At 44.8% G+C, this 23674-nt stretch overlaps 1 protein-coding gene across 3 annotated transcripts in view; it reads right to left on the bottom strand.

Annotated features, from left to right (window-relative positions):
- KCNIP4 (potassium voltage-gated channel interacting protein 4) overlaps positions 1 to 23674 on the bottom strand; it is a 408354-nt gene that overhangs the window by 143140 nt on the left and 241540 nt on the right. The window contains exon 1 of one of the 3 annotated variants that reach the window (XM_054999381.1): positions 9660 to 9771. The exons of the other annotated variants lie outside the window; for them this stretch is intronic. Coding sequence (XP_054855356.1) covers positions 9660 to 9771 — 112 coding nt within the window. Of the gene's footprint in view, positions 1 to 9659; positions 9772 to 23674 lie in introns of those variants that run through there. 3 annotated transcript variants of the gene reach the window in all.

Here is a 23674-nt window from a genome sequence, read left to right as displayed (position 1 = left end):
AAAAAACCCCATCATCTCATGCCAAGGCTAAAGTAGAATTCTTCTGACACCTAGTTTTTATTTGCAGGACTTATTTGGAGTGTGGTAGAGAATTCACATTGGATCAAAGCGGTGTAGCATAGATTGAACTTTACCACCAGTAAGAAGTGAGCCTAATCTACCAACTAAACTTGTGATTTTTTTTGAAATTTTATAACAATATGCAGTAGTAAAAAAAACAAATATATAACCATATAACTATATAAACAGTATGAATATAAACATGTGCTCGAGACAGCGTATCAATTGCCTTGGCAGTATTTACAATATATGTGGTAAAGACAACGAAAGAACATGAAATTTAATAAATTGCTATAACTTCGAGATTGTCAGGTACTGACTGCAAGTATTTGTTTTGCTTTTCCATGTAGCCCAGAAAAGGCCACCATTTCTCATAAAAATTGGATCGGAAGTTCTGGTTCTCAGTGGTTGAGATGCGGTCTGTGATTTTCTCCATTGTGAGAACTTCCCATAATTTATTAATCCAAGGCTGTATTGTGAGTGGGACTTTGGATTTCCATGATTTTGTGATTATGGCTTTGGCTGCACTGATCATAATTGAAATCAGATCTTTTTGGGTTATGGGGATGTCCTCATTTCCCCACAAATTAAGAAAAACAATAAACTTGTGATTTTAAAACTTTCTATCTTAAGCAACCCTTTCCAGTTTGACTTGTGTGCCGAGGAACCTGTACGCATTGTAGATACTTCAGGAGTACATGCTATGGTCAGTCAAATCATGTGGAAAACAGACCCAACCTACTAGGTTGTCTCGTTTCCATGTGTGAACTGAGAATATATCCTGAAAAACATTCAGCGTTTCCCTGTGGTGGCACATTGTAGTGAAAGATCAGTAATGATGGGAAAGCTGCCTAATGGAGAAGCTTGTAAGTCAATACTGAACTCGTCAGAAACTTCCAAGGAGTGCCTCCAGAGATTCTTTTAGTGAACAGAATTAACAAGTTGAAAGCTTGCAGCGCTAAAAATATTACAAGGAATATTTAAATGTGGTTATGTCATGTGTGCTCAGAGTCCAGATTTCTCTAGATCCAGAAGTAAAACCCATTGTAGTACATTGTTTCATCCCAGACTGCTATTGGCTGGATGATTTACCATTTGGGAATCCTGGAAATTGATGACTTTGGAAGCCTGAAAGCAAATCATTGGGCCAGTTTTCAAGCAGACCTTTGGAAGTTTCACATTCTCTCATCAACTGAAAGACAGAGCACCGGATCTATGACCGATGCCCCTTTTGTTTAAGCAGAAATGATGAAAGGAAGATTTTCATCCAGAAAGCTATTCCTGAGCAGAGTATGATGTCTTCATTTAGTAATTTAATTGTGGTGTAAACTAGAAAGCCATTAGTAGACTCAGGGCTTTTTTTCAGCTGGAACGCGGTGGAACGGAGTTCCGGCACCTCTTGAAAATGGCCACATGGCTGGTGGCCCCGCCCCCTGATCTCGGCAGCACGGAGGGCAATTTAAACTCCCCTCTGTCTGGAGATCAGGGGACGGGGGCACCAGCCATGTGACCATTTTCTCCGAGGGCAACCCACTGAGTTCCACCACCTCTTTTCCCAGAAAAAAAAGCCCTGATCAGACTCATTTTCTGAAGAAACATACAACTGTGTAATACAGTAATATTTTACCATAAATAGCTTTTTTCTCCCCCCTCCAAAAAAAACATCCTCTTGTACCCTCGTGAAATATAAAGATTTGGTTTTATTGGGCTTTTAGCTTGAAAGACATTATTCAGGAACAATAATACAAAAAATAATACAATTGAAATGGTTTGGAAGATGTACCTGGCAGCTTCAAGACGAACTGTAACATGAACCCACAGATCATTTGAACTGTCAATGGCCACCAAGTGTACAAATTAAAATTGTTTTTATTAAGTGATATTTATATCATTTATATCCTTGCCCTTCTTCCAAGAAGGTCAGTTGGTACTCATGGATTTGGCACTTTTTTGCAGCAACAATAATACTAATAACAACATTTCATGTATATTCCACCCTTCAGGACAACTTAATGACCACTCAGAACAGTTTAGAAACTGTGTTATTAGCCTCACAACAATCATCCTGTGAGGTGGGTGGGGCTGAGAGAGCTCTGAGAGAGCTGTGACTGACCCAAGGTCATCCAGCTGGCTTCAAGTGGAGGAATGGGGAATCAAAACTGGCTCTCCAGATTAGAGTCCTGCTGCTCTTAACCACTACACCAAAGTAGCTCCTATAGATGCATTCTGCTAGGTGAGATGCTTTCCTCTGGCAGGAGGAGACTTCCCCCATGAAATATGCTTTTCTCCTAGTGCAAGAGCCTCTAGTGACAGAGGAAAGCACCTCCACTAATGTGACAGAACCATAGGATCCAACCTCCTACAAGGTAGGTATGATTGAGCAATGATGCTGAACATAATTATATCACCCAAAATCAAAAAGAGTCCAGTAGCACCTTTAAGACTAACCAATTTTACTGTAGCATAAGCTTTCGAGAATCAAGCTCTCTTCGTCAGATGCCTGATACAGAGACTGGTCAAATACAGAAGAGGAGGAGAGAGAAGAGGCAATTAGGGGGGGGGAAGGGGGAGGGAGCAATCAAAACATTCCTTTGCTAGTATATGTAAACATCTCCTTTTGGTGTGTGTATCAGTTGGCTTCAAAGGAGTTTGCCCTGTTAGTTTGTAGCAGCCAAACAGCTAGACCATCCAATTCCAATGCAGTATGGGCATTGCTACCACAGACTAACACGGCTAACTCCTCTGCATCTATATCACCCAAAGCATCTAATGGAGGTGGCCAGTATTGACTCTCAGATAACTGTCCACCACTACTCCACACCAGCTCTTCAGTTAGTGTGGATTAATACTAGGAAGCCAGCAGTGACTCATCCTGACATCTAGCTCTTTGTGATATTTTCCCACAGATTCTGCAAAATTACCACTATAGAGAGGTTACAAACTTGGTCTAAATACACAAAAAAATATAAGGAAGGAAGAAGATCTATGGCTCAGTTTTTATATTAATAGTAAACTGTGTTTCTAGTCTATGCAAACCTGATTAAAGACACTAACAGTATGATCTTTACCCTTCAAATCCCATTGACCTTGGTTGACTTAGAAGAAAGAAGAGGGCTGTTTAGGATTGCACTTTAAATGACCTACTTGTCTTTTCATCCTTGAATTGTTCAATTGCTTCAGCTTGGCATCATAGACTAGAGTACAGTTTTAGTACCAGAGAGACCTAGAAAATTAACTGAGGAAGCATCGATACTATTCGGAAGGGAAAGGATTTAGCAGGAAGGTTATTTGTGGAGAAGAGGGTGTCTAGTAAGGGTGTGTATCAAAATTCACCCCACACAGCTTCTGTTTGTTAAATAGTTATTATTACTTATTATTATTATTCAAATTATCCAAAACACAATCAACAATAAGCAGAGGTCACATGTTGTTATTAATTGGCCTTGCTAAGCTGATATAAGTTTCCACCGGAGACCCAAGTATCAACTAGATATCGGTGTAATATGTACGCTGTTCCAAGTAACATTGTCTTTTGCAGTTCTGTAGGTGTTATGTCAGAAAGCTACATTTTTTCCATATGAATTGCAAAGTTTTTCGAGATGGTTCCAAGTAGACATGGGCACGAACCAAAAAAAAATTAATGAACCTGTGGTTTGTGGTTCGGTGCCACCGCCGCCCCCGAACAAACGAACCATAACAAACATTTCCCGTTACCGAACCGGTTCGTGGTTCGTGGGCATCAAAACGGCCCCCGTTGCACTTAGAGAGCCCATATTCACAGGGAGGGTTTAGCAGGCTCTCCTCCAGCCAGCACCCAAGTTTGGTCAAGATTGCAATAGGGATCTTGGAGTTATACCCTTTCCAATCCATGGCCCCCAGGAAACTCCCACTCGATACAATTAGAGCCACCAGTTGACGTTGGCCCAGTGTACAAGGGGTTGGCCATCAGAACTGCCTATCAGGGTTTGCAGGGATGAGATTGGAGTGCCCATGGCTACAGAACACCCCCCCTTCTCCCTCCCTCCCCCCGGGTGTCTTCTCCCATGTAACCAATTGTAACCAATTAGCAGTTCCATGGTTGGAAGGAAGACCTGCTGATCAAGGTAAGCTGGGCTTCCATTTGGGTTTCCAGGGCGACAGAAGGAGTGCAAACAGAGGTCAGGCATTCCCCCAGTTCCATTTCCAAGGGAATTGATTGATGGTGCCTGTCTGGCTTCACGAACCATGGGCGAACACAATGAACAGGGCTTCCAACAAACGCTGGTTCATTGGCCACGGACCCTCAAGAACTGCCGGATCGCAAACAGACGATCAGGCGGTTCATGAGTTTTTTTGGTTCATAATGCGGTTCGTGCCCATGTCTAGTTCCAAGTGCCACAATGACAATGGGGCCTACTGTTGCATTTTTCTTCCATAGTCAGGTGGTTTCTATTGCCAGATCTCTATATTTATTCATTTTTTCTTGTTCTTTTTCTTTGACTCTGCCATCCCCAGGAATTGCAATGTCAATTATCCAGACTTTTTGATTTACCATGACTGTTATGTCTGGTGTATTATGTTCAAGGTGTCAATCAGTTTGAATTCTGAAATCCCACAAGATCTTGACTTGTTCATTTTCTAGCACCTTTTCCACCTGATGTTCACATGAATTCTTTATTATTACTATTATTACTATTACTACTACTACTACTACTACTACTACTACTACTACTATTATTAGTGAGTGACCTTGGGCTAATCACAGTTCTCTGGAGCTCTCTCAGCCCCACCCACCTCACAGGGGGTTTTGTTGTCGGGATAATAATGGTATACTTTATAAACCACTCAGTGGGCATTAAGTTGTCCTGAAGGGCAGCTGGCCTAAATGTGTTTTAAGTGAATTGTCCTGTTTTTAGTTAAATTATTTAATATGTTTATATTTTATATTCTTATTGTTTTATTTGTATGTTTTACTTTTGCTGTACACTGCTCTGAGTCCTTCGGGAGATGGGCGGTATAAAAATTCAATTAAAGTAAAGTAAAGTAAAGTATATAAATAGAATGTTGTTGCTGTTGTTATATTCAATTTTTAGCCCACTTTCCCCATGAACAGGCTCAGAATATCCAGAAATAATGAAGAAAAATCGTTCATCCTATTTATGCTTTCTGAAGTTTTATTGATACTGTTTCTGTTCTTCAAGTCACGAAGAAGCAGAAGAAAGAGGGGAAGAGCTTGACAAAGATGATGTCCAACCAGAACAGTTTGTCAATATTCCAGCTGAATAAGATCATCTTCTGTGCATAGAGTTCTCACTTTCTGCCATTAAGTTTACCATCTTAGTGGTTTGGAAAGGGGGAGGGGGTTTATATAAGCGTGGGGCCTCTTTATATGAGCAATTTCATTTTCTTCGGGTGCATCAACTGGGGGCCTGTGGTAAAGCTTTGCTTGTACACACTGGCAAGCAACCCTGTAGACAGTGGAGGATATAGATCTAGAGGACCAGGCTCTGCCCTCTCCCTTGGCAAGAGGCAGCCATTGTATGTCTTGACAGAAGCAAATGCTTTAGCAGGAAAGCAGGGCTGCAGATACTGGGGTGGAGGCGTCCAAAGCAGAAGCCCAGGTTTTACAAGGTGCAACAGGTACAAATACTTTGCTCCAACTCGCTGTCAGGCAGGGCTATAGATTTGGGGGAGGGAAATAGGACCAGATTACTCGGTTGTTTTGCGGATGGGAGAAACAGAGGCAGAGTTTCTTGGTGGATCTGCGTGTCATTCCCTCTCAAACACTCACTTATACCACCAAAGAAAAAAGGCCCTCACTCTGCACTTATTAATGGCTACAGTTCACTATTCTGAGGCCCTTCTGCTTCCCAAGTAGGGATAGATGCAAACATTTCTTTTCCCCTCTCTTGTATTTAAGGACGTATTTGTTAGGAAATTATTCATCCAGCCTACATGTGGCATTATTCAATCCACTCTCATTTGCTTCTTTTAGTTAACAACTGCAACTGCCCTCTTATAGAGTTGCTTGAACTGTTATCCAGTTTTATTCAGTTAAGGCTTCTATTTGTGTTTTTGGTAACTTAACTATTTCGCTGCTGGCTATACACCGTGTTCATTTCTAGCTTGTGCTGGGGTCTCGAAAGTTCCTTGCCCATTGTCCACGGCACCACAAGGTGCACTTGCAAGTATTTGGAAAACCTGAATGAGGATATTTTAATAAGTGATCCGGCAGCAGCATTTAATTGAACCAACTGCACTGAAAACATCAGAAAGAGCAGACAGCGCATGTTTCGTATATGAAGCAGGAACAGCATGAGAGAAAGGCACTAGGGCATGAACAGTGGCTTATTTGTATTTCTAGTATTTTTGTGTAGAGAAAGATACAGTGATGTTTTATTAAGCAGGCATAAGGAGTTGAGAATGCACAGTAGCTCTGTTGGCTTAACAAGCCTATTTGGAGATGCAAACCGTTGCTACTAGACCAGCTAAGCTGCTATCAAGAATTAATTAAAACAAATATGTATTTTAGATCACCAGATAAATGTCATCCCATCTACCCTAAATTATTGTTCACAGCTTTATTGTCCTCTCCGTCTCTCTTTCCCTGCTTTGCAAACAGTCTCCAACTCTGCAATTTCCCTATGATTCTCCAGAAAACAGCAAGAGTCCAGTAGCACCTATAAGACTAACAAAATTTGTGGTAGGGTATGAGCTTTCGTGAGCCACTGTTCACTTCTTCAGATACAACAAGCCTATTTGGAGATGCAAACCACTGCTACTAGACCAGTTGATAAGCTGCTGTCAAGAATTAACTAAAACAAATACATAAACTAAAACAAATAACTAAAACAAATTTTAAAAGCTCCTACCCAAGCACAAATTTTGTTAGTCTTATAGGTGGACTCTTGCTCCTTTCTACTGCTACAGACAGACTAACACAGCTACCCATCGTGATCTATCCCACGATTCTTTGACTCTGCAATTCCCTCTTGTGTTACCTACTATCCTCACTGTCTATCCACTGAACACAGCTTTGGAGAATTGTCTTTTCAGAAATTACGGGATTAATTCACTTCTCTGGGAATTGCCTTCTTCTGTGTTAATTTACTGAGTGGCTTAGGTTGTCAGAGAGGCAGAAAAGTGACCTAGCAGGAGACCTTTCAGCTTCTAAGGAAAAATACCTCCTAAGTACTCTCTAGCCCATCAAAGAGCCAGTTCTTGCCTGCCCCATAGCTTCATGGCTCTTCGGGCTGAAGTGCCTCTTATATGAAGAGTGGACAGATTTGGTCGTTTCCTCAGGGCCTGGCAATATTAACAAGAGAGTAAGCAGCACATCAAGTAATCTAACCCTCTATGCTTAATTTGCAAGCCATATTTTCAGTTGAAGTATGTGGATCAATATTTATCTCATGTTCAATATATTAGCTGTGTCTGAAGGAAGGCTCATGCGTGGGGGAGGGGGAAATGAGGGCACTCGACCAGGATTCTGGGACCCAAGGAGAGCGAGCCCAAGGCTACAAGCCCACTACCACAGGGTCTACTTGTGTCATTGTAGAATAACATTAACATTTCCCTTTCATGATTCATGGGATTGCCTATGAGGCGGGACCATCTGGAATGAGGTTGGGTGGAGGAAAGACTACGTGTTCATACCAGACCCATAAAGAGATGTTTGGGCCCTGGCAAAAGAAATGGGAGAAGGAAATCAGGCAGATCAGTTCTCTTCCTCCCCTCCCATTTAACGGCTTCCCACTCTCTGCAAATGGAATGGGTGGATAAGTGTGGGTCGTAGCCAATAGGAATCAATCAAAATGGCACAGCATACAGAGCACAGCCTCAATAATATTCCTGCTACCTTTGTAGGAACTACCAAGTAGTATCCTAAGCAGGGATTAAAGTAGTATCCTAAGCAGATCTACTTAAAATGCTACTCAGGTCTGTTCAGTGGGGTTTACTCCCTGGAAAATGTTTTTAGGATTGCCCTGAAAGTAGTTTATGACCTGGTATTAAGGTTCTAAGTGCAACACTATTAACATTAGCTATGCTGTTCCTTCAGGTTAATTCAAAGTTGTTATCATACGAGGTTTCATACATAGTAATAGATTTTTATTGGTATTATATATTGGCTGTATTATTTATGAAATCTTAGGCTGAACTTGAACAGAACTTGAACATGACATTGGGATTAACAGGCAGGGGACTTCCCACATTAACAAAAAATGAATACATTGACTTCACTGAAGTATATGTTGTCAGACAATTAAGCAAAGAGTATTTTTTTCTCCAAAAGGATTCTATGAAGCATAGCCTTTAAAAACAAGATGTGCTCTTGCCACTGTTACAAATTCAGACCAATGGCCGTTTAAAGGCTGGGTTTCTTTCTTTCTTTCTTTCTTTCTTTCTTTCTTTCTTTCTTTCTTTCTTTCTTTCTTTCTTTCTTTCTTTCTTTCTTTTTCTTTCTTTCTTTCTTTCTTTCTTTCTTTCTTTCTTTCTTTCTTTCTTTCTTTCTTTCTTTCTTTCTTTCTTTCTTAAAAAACAGGTTTTGTAAATGAGATTTGTCAATTTCACTTTCTGGAGTGATTATGCAAATTCCCCCATTAGTAAAAATAATTCTTTCCCTCTCATATGAAAGAGAGGTGGGGAAAAAGGAGAGGGAATTAACTTTAGGCACTTGTGGCATATATAGTGCCTGTGCCACTTTTAATGAAATAAATTGGAGTCGCCTAAGAGAAAGAATTAGTGAACTGCAAAAATAAGAGTTCTCTCATAGCCCATCTGATAGCATGCGATTCCCATGGGATTTACGTTGTTTAAAACATATGCAGAGCGAGGGGCTGAACTGTTTTCATCTCAGACAGCACATGAGGGTGGGTATGCTTTGTTTTTCAAGATGAAGTTTAAGATAAATGATAGCAAAATATGAGAGATGCTACATCTTTGCACTTGAATTTTGCTAGCATTTAAACAGCCTCCTACTGAAACTAATGGAAAGTTTCACTTAATCGTGTGTTATTTCCCTAGAAAGAGTCTGAACACAGTGAAAGCCCATACGATCATAAGAAAATGTATTATTTTCCACAACAGAAATGCATATTAAGAACAGAGCTTATAAGCGGGTTAAAAGCTTGATCTACGCAGATTAATCCCTAAACATAGACATTCTCCTCCCTCCACACAGATGATGCAGTCAAACGCAAAATGGTTCTTAGAAGTCAGTTATTTATGAAAGAAATTCCTGTAAGTTATTGCCATCAGTGTGGAATCAGAAAAAGCACCAGTATGATAAAGCAATGATAAATATGCAGAGAGATCTTTCCAGACATGAACTTTTGCTACTAGCTTTAAAAAGATTGTTGTGTTTGACAGACATGTGCTTAGAATCCTTCCTTGCCACTCACATGCTGTAAAAGATAATATTGCAATACTCTTCTGATTGAACAGTGGAAACAAAAATGGGATTTACAAGCCCTCCAGTTATTAAGTAGTAAATGGCTTGGCAAAAAAAAAAAAGGCATGAACAGCTTTTACACTCAACGAATCTCACATACTTACACAGCCTCTTTTAGAAGAACAGACACTCTACCTACAAACAGCACAAACCAGAGCGACCACTTTACCTTCTGAAAAATCAATCAGTCCCAGCAAATGCAGCAGCTTCAGAGATGCACATATAATCACAACAATACCCACTGTTTGCAGTCCCTCGGACTCCCACTCCAAAGTCAACATCCTTCGAGCAAGCAAATCATTCCAGTCAGCTGTCAAACCACCAAAGGAAACTGAAGAGGATTTTACCAGTATTTTGCCTTCCCTCCCCAACACACACACAAAAGTTGCCAGCGAGGTGGGATGGGCGGAGGAAATGCACTGACCACACAGGTGGAAACAAAGTGTTAAGCGAAGCCCCTCAGCTCCTGCATCTTGATGCCTTTTTGACTTCAGTGCAGCTGCTCAAAGCGCTGGGGTGAACCCCTGAAACCCTTCCAAAAACGGCACTGGATCTAGCAAGTTCAGAGCAGCCGGGAGGGCGTCCGTTTCACTACTCGAGACTTTGCTGTGTCAGTTCAGAAAAAGCAACTCTCCCAGGGAAGTTGCTCCAGAAAGCACACGGCAGCCAGCCCAACCTGATCAAGAGTCTGCGGACTCATGCCTTTGCGAGTCAGCCTCAGCGGATAACAAGACTGCGTTCAAGCATGCCAAATGCCAGATTAGCCATTACAGCTGGTTCAGGTCATCAGAACATACTAGGAACGGGATTTTAGGACGTGTTAGTTCTAGGAACACTGCTTTCCCCAAAGGAAGGGCCAAGTTCCTAGGCCAGGGCGGGTGATCCTTAACCTCTAGTCCACTACTGCCCCCCACGCACACAACATTATCATTAAATGCCACCTCCTCCCAAGCCAAAAGTAAATCATGATGTCATAACTTTTCCACTTTATTGAGATAGGTATACTGATAATGTGTACTGAACGATACATCACTGTATGCTTTAGTCACACAGACTTCAGGCATACATTCAATGAGATCCCTGTGCTGTGTGGCCATCAGTCTACTCCTTAAAGCTAGGTTTATTTATTTATTTAACGTCATTTACAGCCCGCCTTTCTCACTGAGACTCAAAGCGGTTTACACAGTGTGAGATTAGTACAATCAGGATCAAGGTCATTTCCATACAGTTAGCTCAAGATGGGTAGCCTGTTAGTCTGTCTATAGCAGCAGAAAAGAGCAAGAGTCCAGAAACATACCCTACCACCTATAAGACTAACAAAATTCGTGGTAGGGTATGAGCTTTCATCAGCCACAGTGTCAAGGACATTTCCATAAACAATGTCATAGGATTGTAAACACAAGTTCACAAAGACAGAGCATTAGCAAGAATCCAAAACAGAGTTGAAGAAATGCTGAAACAGAACATAATCAATTCTTAATAACAACAACAACAACACTCGATTTACATACCGCCCTTCAGGACAACTTAATGCCCACTCAGAGCGGTTTACAAAGTATGTTACTATTATCCCCACAACAAAACACCCTGTGAGGCGGGTGGGGCTGAGAGAGCTCCAGAGAGCTGTGACTAGCCCAAGGTCACCTAGCCGGCTTCAAGTGGAGAAGTGGGAATCAAACCCGGCTCTCCAGATTAGAGTCCCACATTCTTAACTACTACACCAAACTGGCTCTCTCTTGGACGGACATTAGAGAACATAAAGCACAGGTAGTACATAAGAGTACATATTTAAAGCAACAGATATGTAAGGCTACATAGTGGTGAAGTCTATGGTCCCTAACTCATTGGCGAAGTACCTGAGACCCCCTCCCTACAATACAGCCCTGTTTGCTGTGTGCTGTTGTTAAAGGCCTGTGAGAAATTCAGTTTCTGGGATTTTATCCTCAGAGTGGGGTAAAGGACTGTCCTTCACTGACTGTTAGGAGTCATTGCAAATGGGTAGAAGAGGGTACCTAAATGCCGCAGTTTTCTCCCCTTAATTCTGAATGTCCCCCAAGAGTTGTAGATTACCCTCCGGAGGGCATATTTAGGGGAGAGGATGTAACTGAGAGCCAAGCTACAAGAGACGAATTACATGAGGAGGAGCATGTAAAGGGAGTCACCATTAGGGGTGTGCAAGCCAAAAATTTTTGGCTAAAGCCGAAAGCAGAAAGCCGAAAGAGGATTCTCTTTCGTATAAGCCGAAAGCCGAAACGGCCAGCCGTTTCGGCTTTCGGCTTTCGGCTTACTTTCGGCTTTCGGCTTTTTTCAATGGGAAAATACCTCCGGCGTCTTCCCGGACGTCTGGGGGAGGCATTTTCCCACTGAATCAGCCCAAAATTGGTGGGGACCTTCCTCTAACCCCTCTCTACAAACCCCCCAAGTTTCAGACCGATTGGACTTTGGGGGGGCCATGTTATGGCCCCCCAAAGCAGGTCCCCCTATCCTCCCATAAGAAAGCGACGGAGCAGCATATTGTTAGCATGCTGCTGCTCATCTTCTTCATTATTTCCTATGGGGAAAAATGAAGAAGCAGGCTTCCTTTGCCAGGGGTGGCATTTTGCATGCAAAATGCCCCCTTACCCTCAGGGGCCCTTCTCCCACCCCTCCTCCCACCCCCCACCAAGGCTCAGCCCGCTCCCACTTGGGGGGGCATTTCATGGCCTCCCCAAGTAGGTGCTCTGCTCTCATCTCTACCACTGACAGCTGGGGGAGGCTTGTCTTGCCAGGGGTGGCATTTTGCATGCAAAATGCCCCCCAACCCTCTGGGGCCCTTCTCCCACCCCCACCAAGGCTCAGCCTGCTCCCACTTGGGGGGGGGCATTTCATGGCCTCCCCAAGTAGGTGCTCTAATCTCTACCACTGACAGCTGGGGGAGGCTTGTCTTGCCAGGGGTGGCATTTTGCATGCAAAATGCCCCCCAGCCCTCTGGGACCCTTCTCCCACCCTTCCTCCCACCCCCCACCAAGGCTCAGACTGCTCCCACTTGGGGGGCCATTTCATGACCTCCCCAAGTAGGTGATCTTTTCTCTACCACTGACAGCTGGGGGAGGCTTGTCTTGCCAGGGGTGGCATTTTGCATGCAAAATGCCCCCCAACCCTCTGGGGCCCTTCTCCCACCCTTCCTCCCACCCCCCACCAAGGCTCAGACTGCTCCCACTTGGGGGGCCATTTCATGGCCTCCCCAAGTAGGTCCTCTCAGCCCCTAAAGTCCACCCCTTACAGCCCCACACAAACCCAATTCCCCCCCAGCTGCCACACACAGACCCAAATCCCCACATTAGCCCCTCACAGACCCAAATCCACCCCCACCTGCCCCACACCCATAACCCCAGGAACAGGCTGGCAAAGGCCAGCCCTCTCCCTTTGTTCCCTATGCTGGGAACTTCTAAACTCTCTTTCCCTGGGCAATTCTGCACAGCCCAGGGGTGCCACAATGGTGGGCACACTTCTGAGTGCCAGCTGGTCCCTGTGAAAGAGCACCTGAACCACAGACACCCTCCCTCAAATTCCCCCACCACCTACAGAGATGGCTGGCCAGCCAGCCTCATTGTTCCCTATGATGGGAACCAACTGCACAACAAAGAATAAAACAAGAACAACACAAAATAAAGTTTTTAAAAAATTATTTTCTCCCTTCCAAAGTACAAGTAGGCAAAGCATTATGACACATTACACCAGCAGTCCCCCACACAGAAAAATAACACAACTCACTTAACATCAGAGAATCACAAAGCACAATTCCTGTCAAAAACACTTTATTTCTTGAACAGCTTTAGGTTACACAGCAGGGGGGAACACCAAAGGGCATGGCAGCACTATCTCACACAAAAATAACACAACTCACTTAACATCAGAGAATCACAACAACACAATTCCTGGCAAAAACACTTTATTTCTTGAACAGCTTTAGGTTACACAGTAGGAGGGCACAACAGGGCATGATAGCAATGTACTACAAAAAATAATACAACCCACTTCACCGTTTTTGACAGCAATTGTGTTTGTGTGATTCTCTGATGTGAAGTGAGTTGTGTTATTTTTGTGTAGTACACTGCTTTCCTGCTCTGTTGTGCCTTCCTACTGTGTGACCTAAAGCAGTTACAGAAATAAAGTGCTTTTGACAGCAATTTTTTGGGGTGATTCTTTAATGTGAAGTGAGTTGTGTTATTTTTGTGTAAGATACTGCTTCCATGCCCTTTGGTGTTCCCCCCCTGCTGTGTAACCTAAAGCTGTTCAAGAAATAAAGTGTTTTTGACAGGAATTGTGCTTTTGTGAATTTGAGGGAGGGTGTCTGTGGTTCAGGTGCTCTTTCACAGGGACCAGCTGGCACTCAGAAGTGTGCCCACCATTGTGGCACCCCTGGGCTGTGCAGAATTGCCCAGGGAAAGAGAGTTTAGAAGTTCCCAGCATAGGGAACAAAGGGAGAGGGCTGGCCTTTGCCAGCCTGTTCCTGGGGTTATGGGGGTGGGGCTGCTGGGGGTGGATTTGGGTCTGTGAGGGGCTAATGTGGGGATTTGGGTCTGTGTGTGGCAGCTGGGGGGGAATTGGGTTTGTGTGGGGCTGTAGGGGGTGGACTTTGGGGGCTGAGAGCACCTACTTGGGGAGGCCATGAAATCCCCCCCCCCAAGTGGGAGCAGTCTGAGCCTTGGTGGGGGTGGGAGGAAGGGTGGGAGAAGGGCCCCAGAGGGCTGGGGGGCATTTTGCATGCAAAATGGCACCCCTGGCAAGACAAGCCTCCCCCAGCTGTCAGTGGTAGAGATGAGAGAACCTACTTGGGGAGGCCATGTAAGTGGGAGCAGTCTGAGCCTTGGTGGGGGGTGGGAGAAGGGCCCCAGAGGGTTGGGGGCATTTTGCATGCAAAATGCCACCCCTGGCAAGACAAGCCTCCCCCAGCTGTCAGTGGTAGAGAATGAGATTAGAGCACCTACTTGGGGAGGCCATGAAATGGCCCCCCCAAGTGGGAGCAGGCTGAGCCTTGGTGGGGGGTGGGAGGAGGGGTGGGAGAACGGTCCCTGAGGGTGAGGGGGCATTTTGCATGCAAAATGCCACCCCTGGCAAAGGAAGCCTGCTTCTTCATTTTTCCCCATAGGAAATAATGAAGAAGATGAGCAGCAGCATGCTAACAATATGCTGCTCCGTCGCTTTCTTATGGGAGGATAGGGGGACCTGCTTTGGGGGGCCATAACATGGCCCCCCAAAGTCCAATCGGCCTGAAACTTGGGGGTTTGTAGAGAGGGGTTAGAGGAAGGTCCCCACCAATTTTGGGCTGATTCGGTGGGAAAATGCCTCCCCCAGACGTCCGGGAAGACGCCGGAGGCATTTTCCCATTGAAAAAGCCTAAAGCCGAAACGTTTCGGCTTTTTTTCTTTCGGCTAGCCGTAACGTTTCGGCTTAGCCTGAAACGTTTCGGCTAACCTGAAAGAAGCCGAAACACTTTTGTTTCGGCTTTCTTTCGGCTTTCAGAAAGCCGAAATGCACATCCCTATTCACCATGTTAGCCGGGAAGCTGAGTTTTAAAAGAGATTGGAAGGCTTTGTCAATTTCCTCTCTCTACAGAGCTGGGAGATCTCTGTTCAGAGGGTTTGTTAATTTCCTCTTTGTCTCCCCAAGGCTCTGTCAGTTTCACCCCCCCCCCCCCTTCTAAGAGGTGAAGAGGAAAGGCTGAGGGCCTTGGGAATGTTTAGTTTGGAGAAGAGGAGGTTGAGGGGGGACATGATTGCTCTCTTTAAATATTTGAAAGGCTGTCATTTGGAGGAGGGCAAGGAGCTGTTCCAGTTGGCAGCAGAGGGTAGGACGCGAAGCAATGGGCTAAAACTACATGCACAAAAGTACTGGCTGGATATTAGGAAAAACTTTTTCACCGTCAGAGTAGTTCAAAAGTGGAATCAGCTGCCTAGGGAGGTGGTGAGGTCCCCCTCACTGGCAGTTTTCAAGAAGAGGCTGGATGAATACTTGTCAGAGATGCTTTAGGCTGATCCTGCACTGGGCAGGGGGTTGGACTAGATGGTCTGTATGGCCCCTTCCAACTCTGTGATTCTATGATTCTATGAAATTAGCAAACCCCCTGAGGAGCCATCTTTGCTGGCTCTGAAGACAGGGGAAATTGACAAAGCCTTCCAATCTTGTTTAAAACTCAGCTTCCCGGCTAACATTGCAACTCCCTTCATGTGCTCCTCCTCGTGTAATTCGTCTCTTGTAGCTTAGCTCTGAGCGGTTCAGCATCTGCTTGGAATACAGAAGGTTCCAGATTCAATCCCTGGTATCTCTGCTTTGGAGGGTGAGGTGGTAGGATATGTGGGAAGACCCTCTGCTTGAGACCCTGGGAGCGGCTGCAAGTCTGAGCATCTAGTACTGACCTTGATGGACCAATGGTCTGAATCAGAATAAGGCAGTTTCATAGGTACATATCCTTACGTCACCAAAGATTCAAAATTGACAGGATCCGATCAAACTCTTTTATAATGCCAACAGAAACAGAGAGGGTATTGCCTGATTCCACACTATAAAACACCTTAATGCTGATAGTGCTGCTATATACATTATTCACCATAATAACTGTCAGTGCAAATGGCTGGAATGGGAGAGATCGTTTGACAAATATCCCTCGGTTGGAAAGTTTTGTTCTGCTGCATTCAGAAATTTCTGGCAATCCAAAACGTGAATACAGTTCCACAAACGTCAGTGACTACCTATCCTGTACATTGGAATGACTATTTCAGACCAATTTTCTGCATTTTTACATTTCACAGATCAATACAACAGATGTTAGTATTTCTCATTCTGTATGATTTTTAATAACATAAAGAAGCAATTACGGATGCCTCAGTGTTTTCAGAAACCATTCATAATCTTAGACCACAAGGTAAGTTTTTCGATGTGCATTTAAAAACCATTTGGGAAAATCCAATGCAAACTGGTTTGCAGGGCCGGATCGAGGGGGAGGCAGGGGGGGTAGCCTGCCCCCGGCACCGCCAAAGAGGGGGCTCTGGGCACGGCTGCCAGCCGCCCAGGAGGCTGAGCGCAGGGTTGGGAGACCCTCACCAGCCCCGCTGATGGGGTGGCTGGCTTGCCGCACGCACAGGACCTCCCAGCACTGTGCTCAGCCACCAGCGCGGCAAGCCAGCTGCCCCAGCACACGCCCTCACCTCTGCCAGCTCCACGGCTCACCGTGCGCTGGAGCGGCCAGCTTGCCGCACAGGCGGGCATGCCTCCCACCCCTGTGTGATGACATCACGAAAGTGACGTCATCACGCAGCGCCGGGAGCACGTGCACGCTATGTGTGTGCGCAGAGCACCCGGGCAAGGTTTGCCCCGGACGCCCGCGCACCTAGATTCGGCACTGCTGGTTTGGCAGGTGTTCATGGCTATTCCACCCAAACTGAATGGACCAAGTGATTGGCTCACATCTGATCACCTCCTCTGAACACTGTAAAGTTTGATCTTCTAATGGGTTTGAGGCAAAATGTAGATCATCTATAAACTGGCATATAAAGTGACAACGCAGCCAATCATCCAAGAATTGTCAACATGGCTGGGTTTCAGCTTCAGTGTACACTCTGGATTTGAATCCAGTGGCACTTTTGAGACCAACAAGATTTTCAGGACATAAGCTTTTGAGACTCTGAGCTCCCTGCTTCAGATACCTGGGATCTATGACATGAAAGTTTATGACATAAAAATCTTGTTGCTTTCTAAGGTGCCTGTGACAGACTGCATGTTTTTGAAAAGCCTGGGAGGGCTGGTTGCACACACATTTGCAGGACTGTTAAGAGTTAACCCCTCTTAGAGTCACAGAGCTTTGAGTGGCAGCTTACTCCAAAACCATCTGATTGGGTAGCCTGAGCTGAGAAAGTTTTTTCCTGTCCTGGCAGAGAGAGAGAGATTCAGTGAGTGGGCAGAGAGGAGATTGTCCCTTTCTGGTTAAACAGGGCGACAGTTCTAGAGAGAGGAAAACTCCCTGGTTGGGTGTGGTGGATAACTGCCTGAGGAGTTCTCCAGATTCAGTTGAGGACTGCAGGAAAGCACTGGTGTGTGCAAAGAGGGGGCTTGGGATACTAAAAAGAGAGTACCAGCCTTCCTAACCCAGAAATGAATGAAACAGAGGCAGAGAGCAGGGGCACAGAAATCTTTGTAAATCTTAGTAAACATTAGTCCAAGTTATATTGTCGAAGGCTTTCACGGCCGGAGAACGATGGTTGTTGTGGATTTTCCGGGCTGTATATCTGTGGTCTTGGCATTGTAGTTCCTGACGTTTCGTACAGCCCGGAAAATCCACAACAACCATTAGTCCAAGTCATGACTGTTAAAACCAATAGAACTTGGCTGCATCTGCACATTGAGGAATATTGCACTATCGTTGAGTTTTAGTAATCATTCCCTATTGGATTACCTTGTCTACACAGCAAAATCCAGTTGCAAATGATTGTTAACAGGCAAAGGTGATTAACCAGTGAAGTGTCGATGCAGCCCAAGGCCATTTCTGTATGTTTTTAAAGGGATGGACCACTCACCAAATGCTGCTAGCTTTCCCCCTTCACTCCACATGTCTCCGACTTAAAAATGGTAGCAGGATGTTTGGCTTCCATTTTGTTGATGCCTTTTTGGGAACCGTGGGAAAGTGTGTTCTCAGAAAAGGCACCAAAAAAACAGAAGCCAAACAGCCTGCTACTGTTTTGAAATCGGAGATGTGTGGAGTGAAGGGGAAAAGCCAGCAGTATTTGAAATCAGAGATGTGTGGCATGAAGAGGAAAAGCCAGCAGCATTTGGTGAGTGGGCCATTTCTTTAAAGATGTATGGAAATGACCCAAGCTGTATGAGAAGTAACTCTTCCATTGATTTCTCACAACTGATTCAAAACAGCTTAAAGGAGCCTTTGGTTTTCTGATCACTTTTGTTGCCAGTCCTCTGACTTTTCATTTCTGTTATGTCGGTTTCAATGTGCACAGGCAGTAGAAACACAGCACACTGCCAACTTTGAGACCATTACCATGGATTTGCATAATGGTACTATAGTTTTTTTTCTCTAGGTGACAGAAGAACATGTGAAAGCCACAACTGACTGGCATGGGAGGGCAAGTCCACCAGAAGCTACTTATTCTGCCACTTCTGCACCGCAAAGCACACTCCAAAAATTAGAAATACCTGAGGAATCATAAAATTTTGAAGCTTTTAATTAGTTATCCTTATTTCTACTCTCTCTCTCTTTCCATGGGGAGCTGTCAAATTGCCAGAAATAAATGAAGTTTTGAAGTGAACGCAACAGAAAAAATCTGAACACCAGGGAACCTCATCTTGCAGTATTTGGCTTTCATTTCCATATAAATATTTATGCTTTTTAGAGCTGCTTTTTAAAGAACTCCTGTTTTCATCTAAGCTAACAGCTAAGGATCATACTCTTTGTAATACTGACCAGAATTTTTCCTATCAATTTATTCTGTTTACAGCAAAGAGGACGAGCAAGAATTGGGTCCACTAGCACCTTAGCGTCCAACTAGATTTCCAGGGTATGAGATTTCAAGAGTTAAAGCTCCCATTGTCAGATACCTGGAGTGGAAAAAGGTAGGAGTCTTTGTAATCCCCCCCCCCAGGGGTGAATCAGGACATGGTATTCTTCTCACACTACTGATGCTAATTTTCTGCACTTGCACCCATGCTCTCTCAAGCTAATTAGAACATGCATTATAACTAGCTTCCTGACACTCTAATTTGCAATATCCCTCCCACCCTCTGTCTGGATAACAAAGGCTCCAACTTTCTCCAACTCCATATATGTGACAAAACTTTGACTCTCAAAAGCTCATACTCTGGAAATCTAGTTGGTCTTTAAGGACCTAATGGGCCTGAATCTTGCTAATCTACTACAGGCCAACAAAGCTACCCACCTGAAACTAGCAAAGCAGAAGCTGTATTTGGCAGCTGCACTGCCAAGAACCCCACAGGTCCCAAAGAGTCCCTGGGCCTCCTCACCCTACCTAGATTCAATCCAAACCCTGTCTGAAAATAAACCACTTTTCCATGATCTGGGGCTCAGGTGTGGTCAGCTCCACCCCACCTACTCTTACCTCTCAACAGCCTAGATGGCAGAAATCATGGTTATCAGCAAGAGAGAATTAAAAAAAAAATTATTTGGATAAAGACAAAAGTTATCATAAGCATTCATATATATTCTTGGTATAAAGACTGCACCTTGAATGCTACATCTCTTGACTATGCTTCTGTTCATAATAATACAGCCATAAGTAATATGTCCAAAAATAGAAAACGGGCACCAAAATATTTTGATCATGTTAAGATAATTATTTTAGAACAGTTTGGTGGATCCACCTGTATAAAAGTCAAATAAGGTCTCAGAAAAGAAGAAATACTTTAGCTCAGAGTGATAATTTCCCAGACAACCAAACCATTCATATTATCCCAAGAGCCACATTATTCCAAACTAGACAGAGATATCTTTACATATATTTAGTGAGAAGAAATTTCTCATTACTCTTCCTTCACAGGACATGCTTTCAGATTGGTTTGTTCACATAGGAGAGAAAGTCATTTAAATTCTCCTAAGTTAGTTTCCAATTGCGTCAGCATTAAGAATTTTTTTCCAAGGATAGCTGAATGTTTGAATCAGTAATCTTATCTGAACAGAAAATATTCCTGTAGAGATGGAATGTGCCTCTCTTATGGCAAGTCATTTATTTTTCGCCTCAAGAACAATCAGGAAACCAGTTCCAAATAGCTTTGAAGACCGAAGCCAATGGTGATCTTCGAAATAATGATTTTAAGGATAGCCAGTCTGTGAGTTCTGGCCAAAAGCAGGATTCTGCAGCCACAGTATGTGAGAATGGAAAAAGACAAGTTCCACTTCCCAAATCCCAAGTTTGCTCTGGTTCATCCCAGCTGACCAGGCACTGTCATTGACCTTGAAGCAGAAGTTAAAGGAGACTCTTGAAAAAGGGACATAAATGAACAGGGAAACTGCCACAGAGACCAGAGCCTTTGATGCGGCAATCCTGATCCACTGGCATCCCCTTACAGTTGCCAACACCAGCTTGGGAAATTCCTAGCAATTGGGGGACCTGCCTGGTGAGGGAGAAGTACAGGGAGAGGACAGAGTTCTGCAGGGAAACGATGTCAGAGAGTCCACGCTCAGAAGCCCCCGTTTTTCCCAGAGATCTCTGTAGTCTGGAGAGGAGTTGCAATTCTGGGAGAACTCCAGGCCTTGAGAGCCAGTTTGGTGTAGTGGTTAAGAGCATGGGACTCTAATCTGGAGAACCGAGTTTGATTCCCCACTCCTCCACTTGAAGCCAGCTGGGTGACCTTGGGTCAGTCTCCACTTCTAGCTCTCTCAGCTCCACCCACCTCACAGGGTGTTTTGTTGTGGGGATAATAGTAACATACGGTCAGATACACCCCAGCATATCTGCCATGATTGTCTTTCTGCATAATGTTCGGATCCTCTGAGAGTATATAAAGGTTCTCTCCCTGAGCTGGGAGAAAACGCTAAATTGCTTGCATTGCAAATGTTTTAGTAACAGTCCCCAGCCGGCCGGGCATAGTGACCTTGAAGTCTAGCAGAGACTGCACCAAGTGTCTGAAAGACCTAAAGACTGTGAAATGTTTATGCTTTCCTCCCCGTGTTCTCACACTTTGCGCGCTCAAACTCTAACAGACTTTCCTACACTATTGGGGGTGGGGTTTTGACCTATAATTCTCTTAGCTTTAGTTACTAGACTTATTCCAGCCAATAACTCTGTACAGCTGATACTGGTATGCTCATCAATAAAGTAACTTTAACTCATACACAATGAATGATGCAGTGAAGTGCTTTGGGATACCATGCAAGACCTGACACATACTTTGTAAACCGCTCTGAGTGGGTGTTAAGTCATCCTGAAGGACAGTATATAAATAGATTGTTGTTGTTGTTGTTGTTGTTGTCTGGAAGTTGGTAACTGTACATCTCCTTCATTTAGGCTGCCCAGGTGTCCTACTATAGACTGCCTAGTGCAGCAAAAGGAGCAAAGGGGCGGTTGCTGCTGTGCCAAAGCAGAGATGCCACTTCTGGTCATGTAACTGGAAATGGTGCAGCATGTTGCTGCAATACTTTAGCAACCCCCAAAGTCTCTATGGTACAACCATAGTGATTTGGGAGATTGTTAGAGTGATGCGGCATTGCCAGGATGTCACTTCTGGTTACAGGACCAGAAGTGATACTGCTTGATGCCTCACCCCCCAAAGCGCCCGGGGGTTACCAGGTTTTCTTGGTTCCTAACAGCACTCCTGAACTTGACCTTTCCATAAATTCCCAGTTTCTTTAGGTTGTCTGTATCTTTCTGTCACAGGCCTTAAACTTTCCCTGCCAAACTTTCCATCTCCACCTTTTCCTCAAGTGTATTTATTCTCCACACTGCCTACCTTTCCCTCCCAGGTTTCCATTTCTGTTTGTTGCTTCCTCTTGTTTCCTTCCCTCAGCAACTCTGGCTGATTCCGCACACGTTGGATAATGCACTTCCAATCCTCTTTAGAGATCATTTGGAACTGAATTTTTCCTGTGTGAAATAAAAAATCCACTTCCAAATAATTGCTAAAGTGCATTGAAAGTGCATTATCCAACGTGTGCGGAGACTCATAGAGCCAACCACGAGACGAATTACACAAGGTCGCTCAAGTGAAGGGAGATGTATGTTACCCAGCAAGTGTAGTTTGAATTTCACCTCTCTCTACAGCACCAGCAAAGATTGCTCCTCTGAGGGTTTCTTAATAATTGACAGAGCCTTCGGGGAGGCAAAGAGGAAATTAACAAACCCTTTGAAGAGCCATCTTTGCCAGCTCTGTAGAGAGGTGAAATTAACAAACCCTCTGACCGCATGATGATGTCTCTTCCAGGAAGTGACATCATCATGCAGGCTGTGGCTGCCCCAGGAGCATTCCCACACTCCACAGGAGGCCAAATTCAGGCTCAAATCAGCCTGGGACACGCTGCTGCCACATGGGCGAACACTCCCTTGTCTGGCAGCAGTCCAATCCTAGCCTTTGGGTCTGAATTGGGCCAAATTGGGCCTGATCCTGGCTGTTTGGGGTCTGAATCAGCCTGGAACAGGCTGCTGCCATGTGAGGGAAACCTCCCCTGCCCGGCAGCAGCCCGATCCTGGCTGTTTCAGGCCCGAATTGGTCCAAAATGGGTCCAAAACAGCCGAAATGGGCCTGAAATGGTCGTGATGAGGCCTGAATCAGCTTGGAACAGGCCACTGCTGCATGGGGGAACACTACTCTGCCTGGCAGCAGCCCGATCTAAGCTATTTCAGGCCCGAACTGGGCTGAAATGGGCCCAAAATGGCCCAGATTGGGCCAATTTCAGCCTGGAACAGGATGCTGCTATGTGGGGGAACCCTCCCCCATCTGGCAGTGGCCCGATCCTGGCCATTTCAGGCCTGAATTGGGCTGAAACGGGCGCCAAATGGCTGAAACCGACCCAAAATGGCCTGGATCGGGCCTGAATCTATCTGGAACAGGCCGCTGCCATGTGGGTGAACTCTCCCCTGCCCAGTAGTGGCCAGGTCTTGCCCCTTTGGGTCCCGAATTGTGCTGGAACAGACCCAAAATGGCCAAAAACGTTCTTAAGAATACCCAGTCACGTGAGGATTTTTAAGAGGTGCAGGAACACCGCCCCATGGCGTTCCAGCTGGGGGGAAAAGCCATGCAACGGAGGGAATTGCAACAGAGACTGTATCTAGTCATTAAGGAACTGGAAATACAGCCTGCGGTCAGAGAACTAAGGGAGGAGTTGTAGTTGTTTCCAGTTTGTTCCACAGTCGCTTCCAGTAAAGCCTGAAGCATCAAATAGCTGGGTCTGGGACATGCCATTATTTGGGCGTTGCTTTTCTTTTTGAAAACAGAAAGCAATTCTCTAGAGCCTTTTGTTTTGTCGAGAAGGGGCTTTTCTTGCCACTGTTGCCACCCGAGGAGATCTACTTTCAAATCATATCGGCATACGGTTCCAACTCTGGTTTAGGAAATTCCTGGAGATTTTGGTGGTGGGGCCTGGATTGGATGGGGTTTGGGAAGGGACTAGAACTCAGTAGGGTAGAATGTCATAGAGTCCAGGGCCGATTCCAGACGGGCACAAATAGAGCGAGTGCTTTCGCTTTT

The sequence above is a fragment of the Eublepharis macularius genome, chromosome 15 (genome assembly GCF_028583425.1).
Source record: "Eublepharis macularius isolate TG4126 chromosome 15, MPM_Emac_v1.0, whole genome shotgun sequence".
In the NCBI taxonomy this organism is placed as follows: domain Eukaryota; kingdom Metazoa; phylum Chordata; class Lepidosauria; order Squamata; family Eublepharidae; genus Eublepharis; species Eublepharis macularius.
Note: the sequence above shows the minus strand (reverse complement) of the source record. Positions and strands in the feature narration are given on the sequence as shown.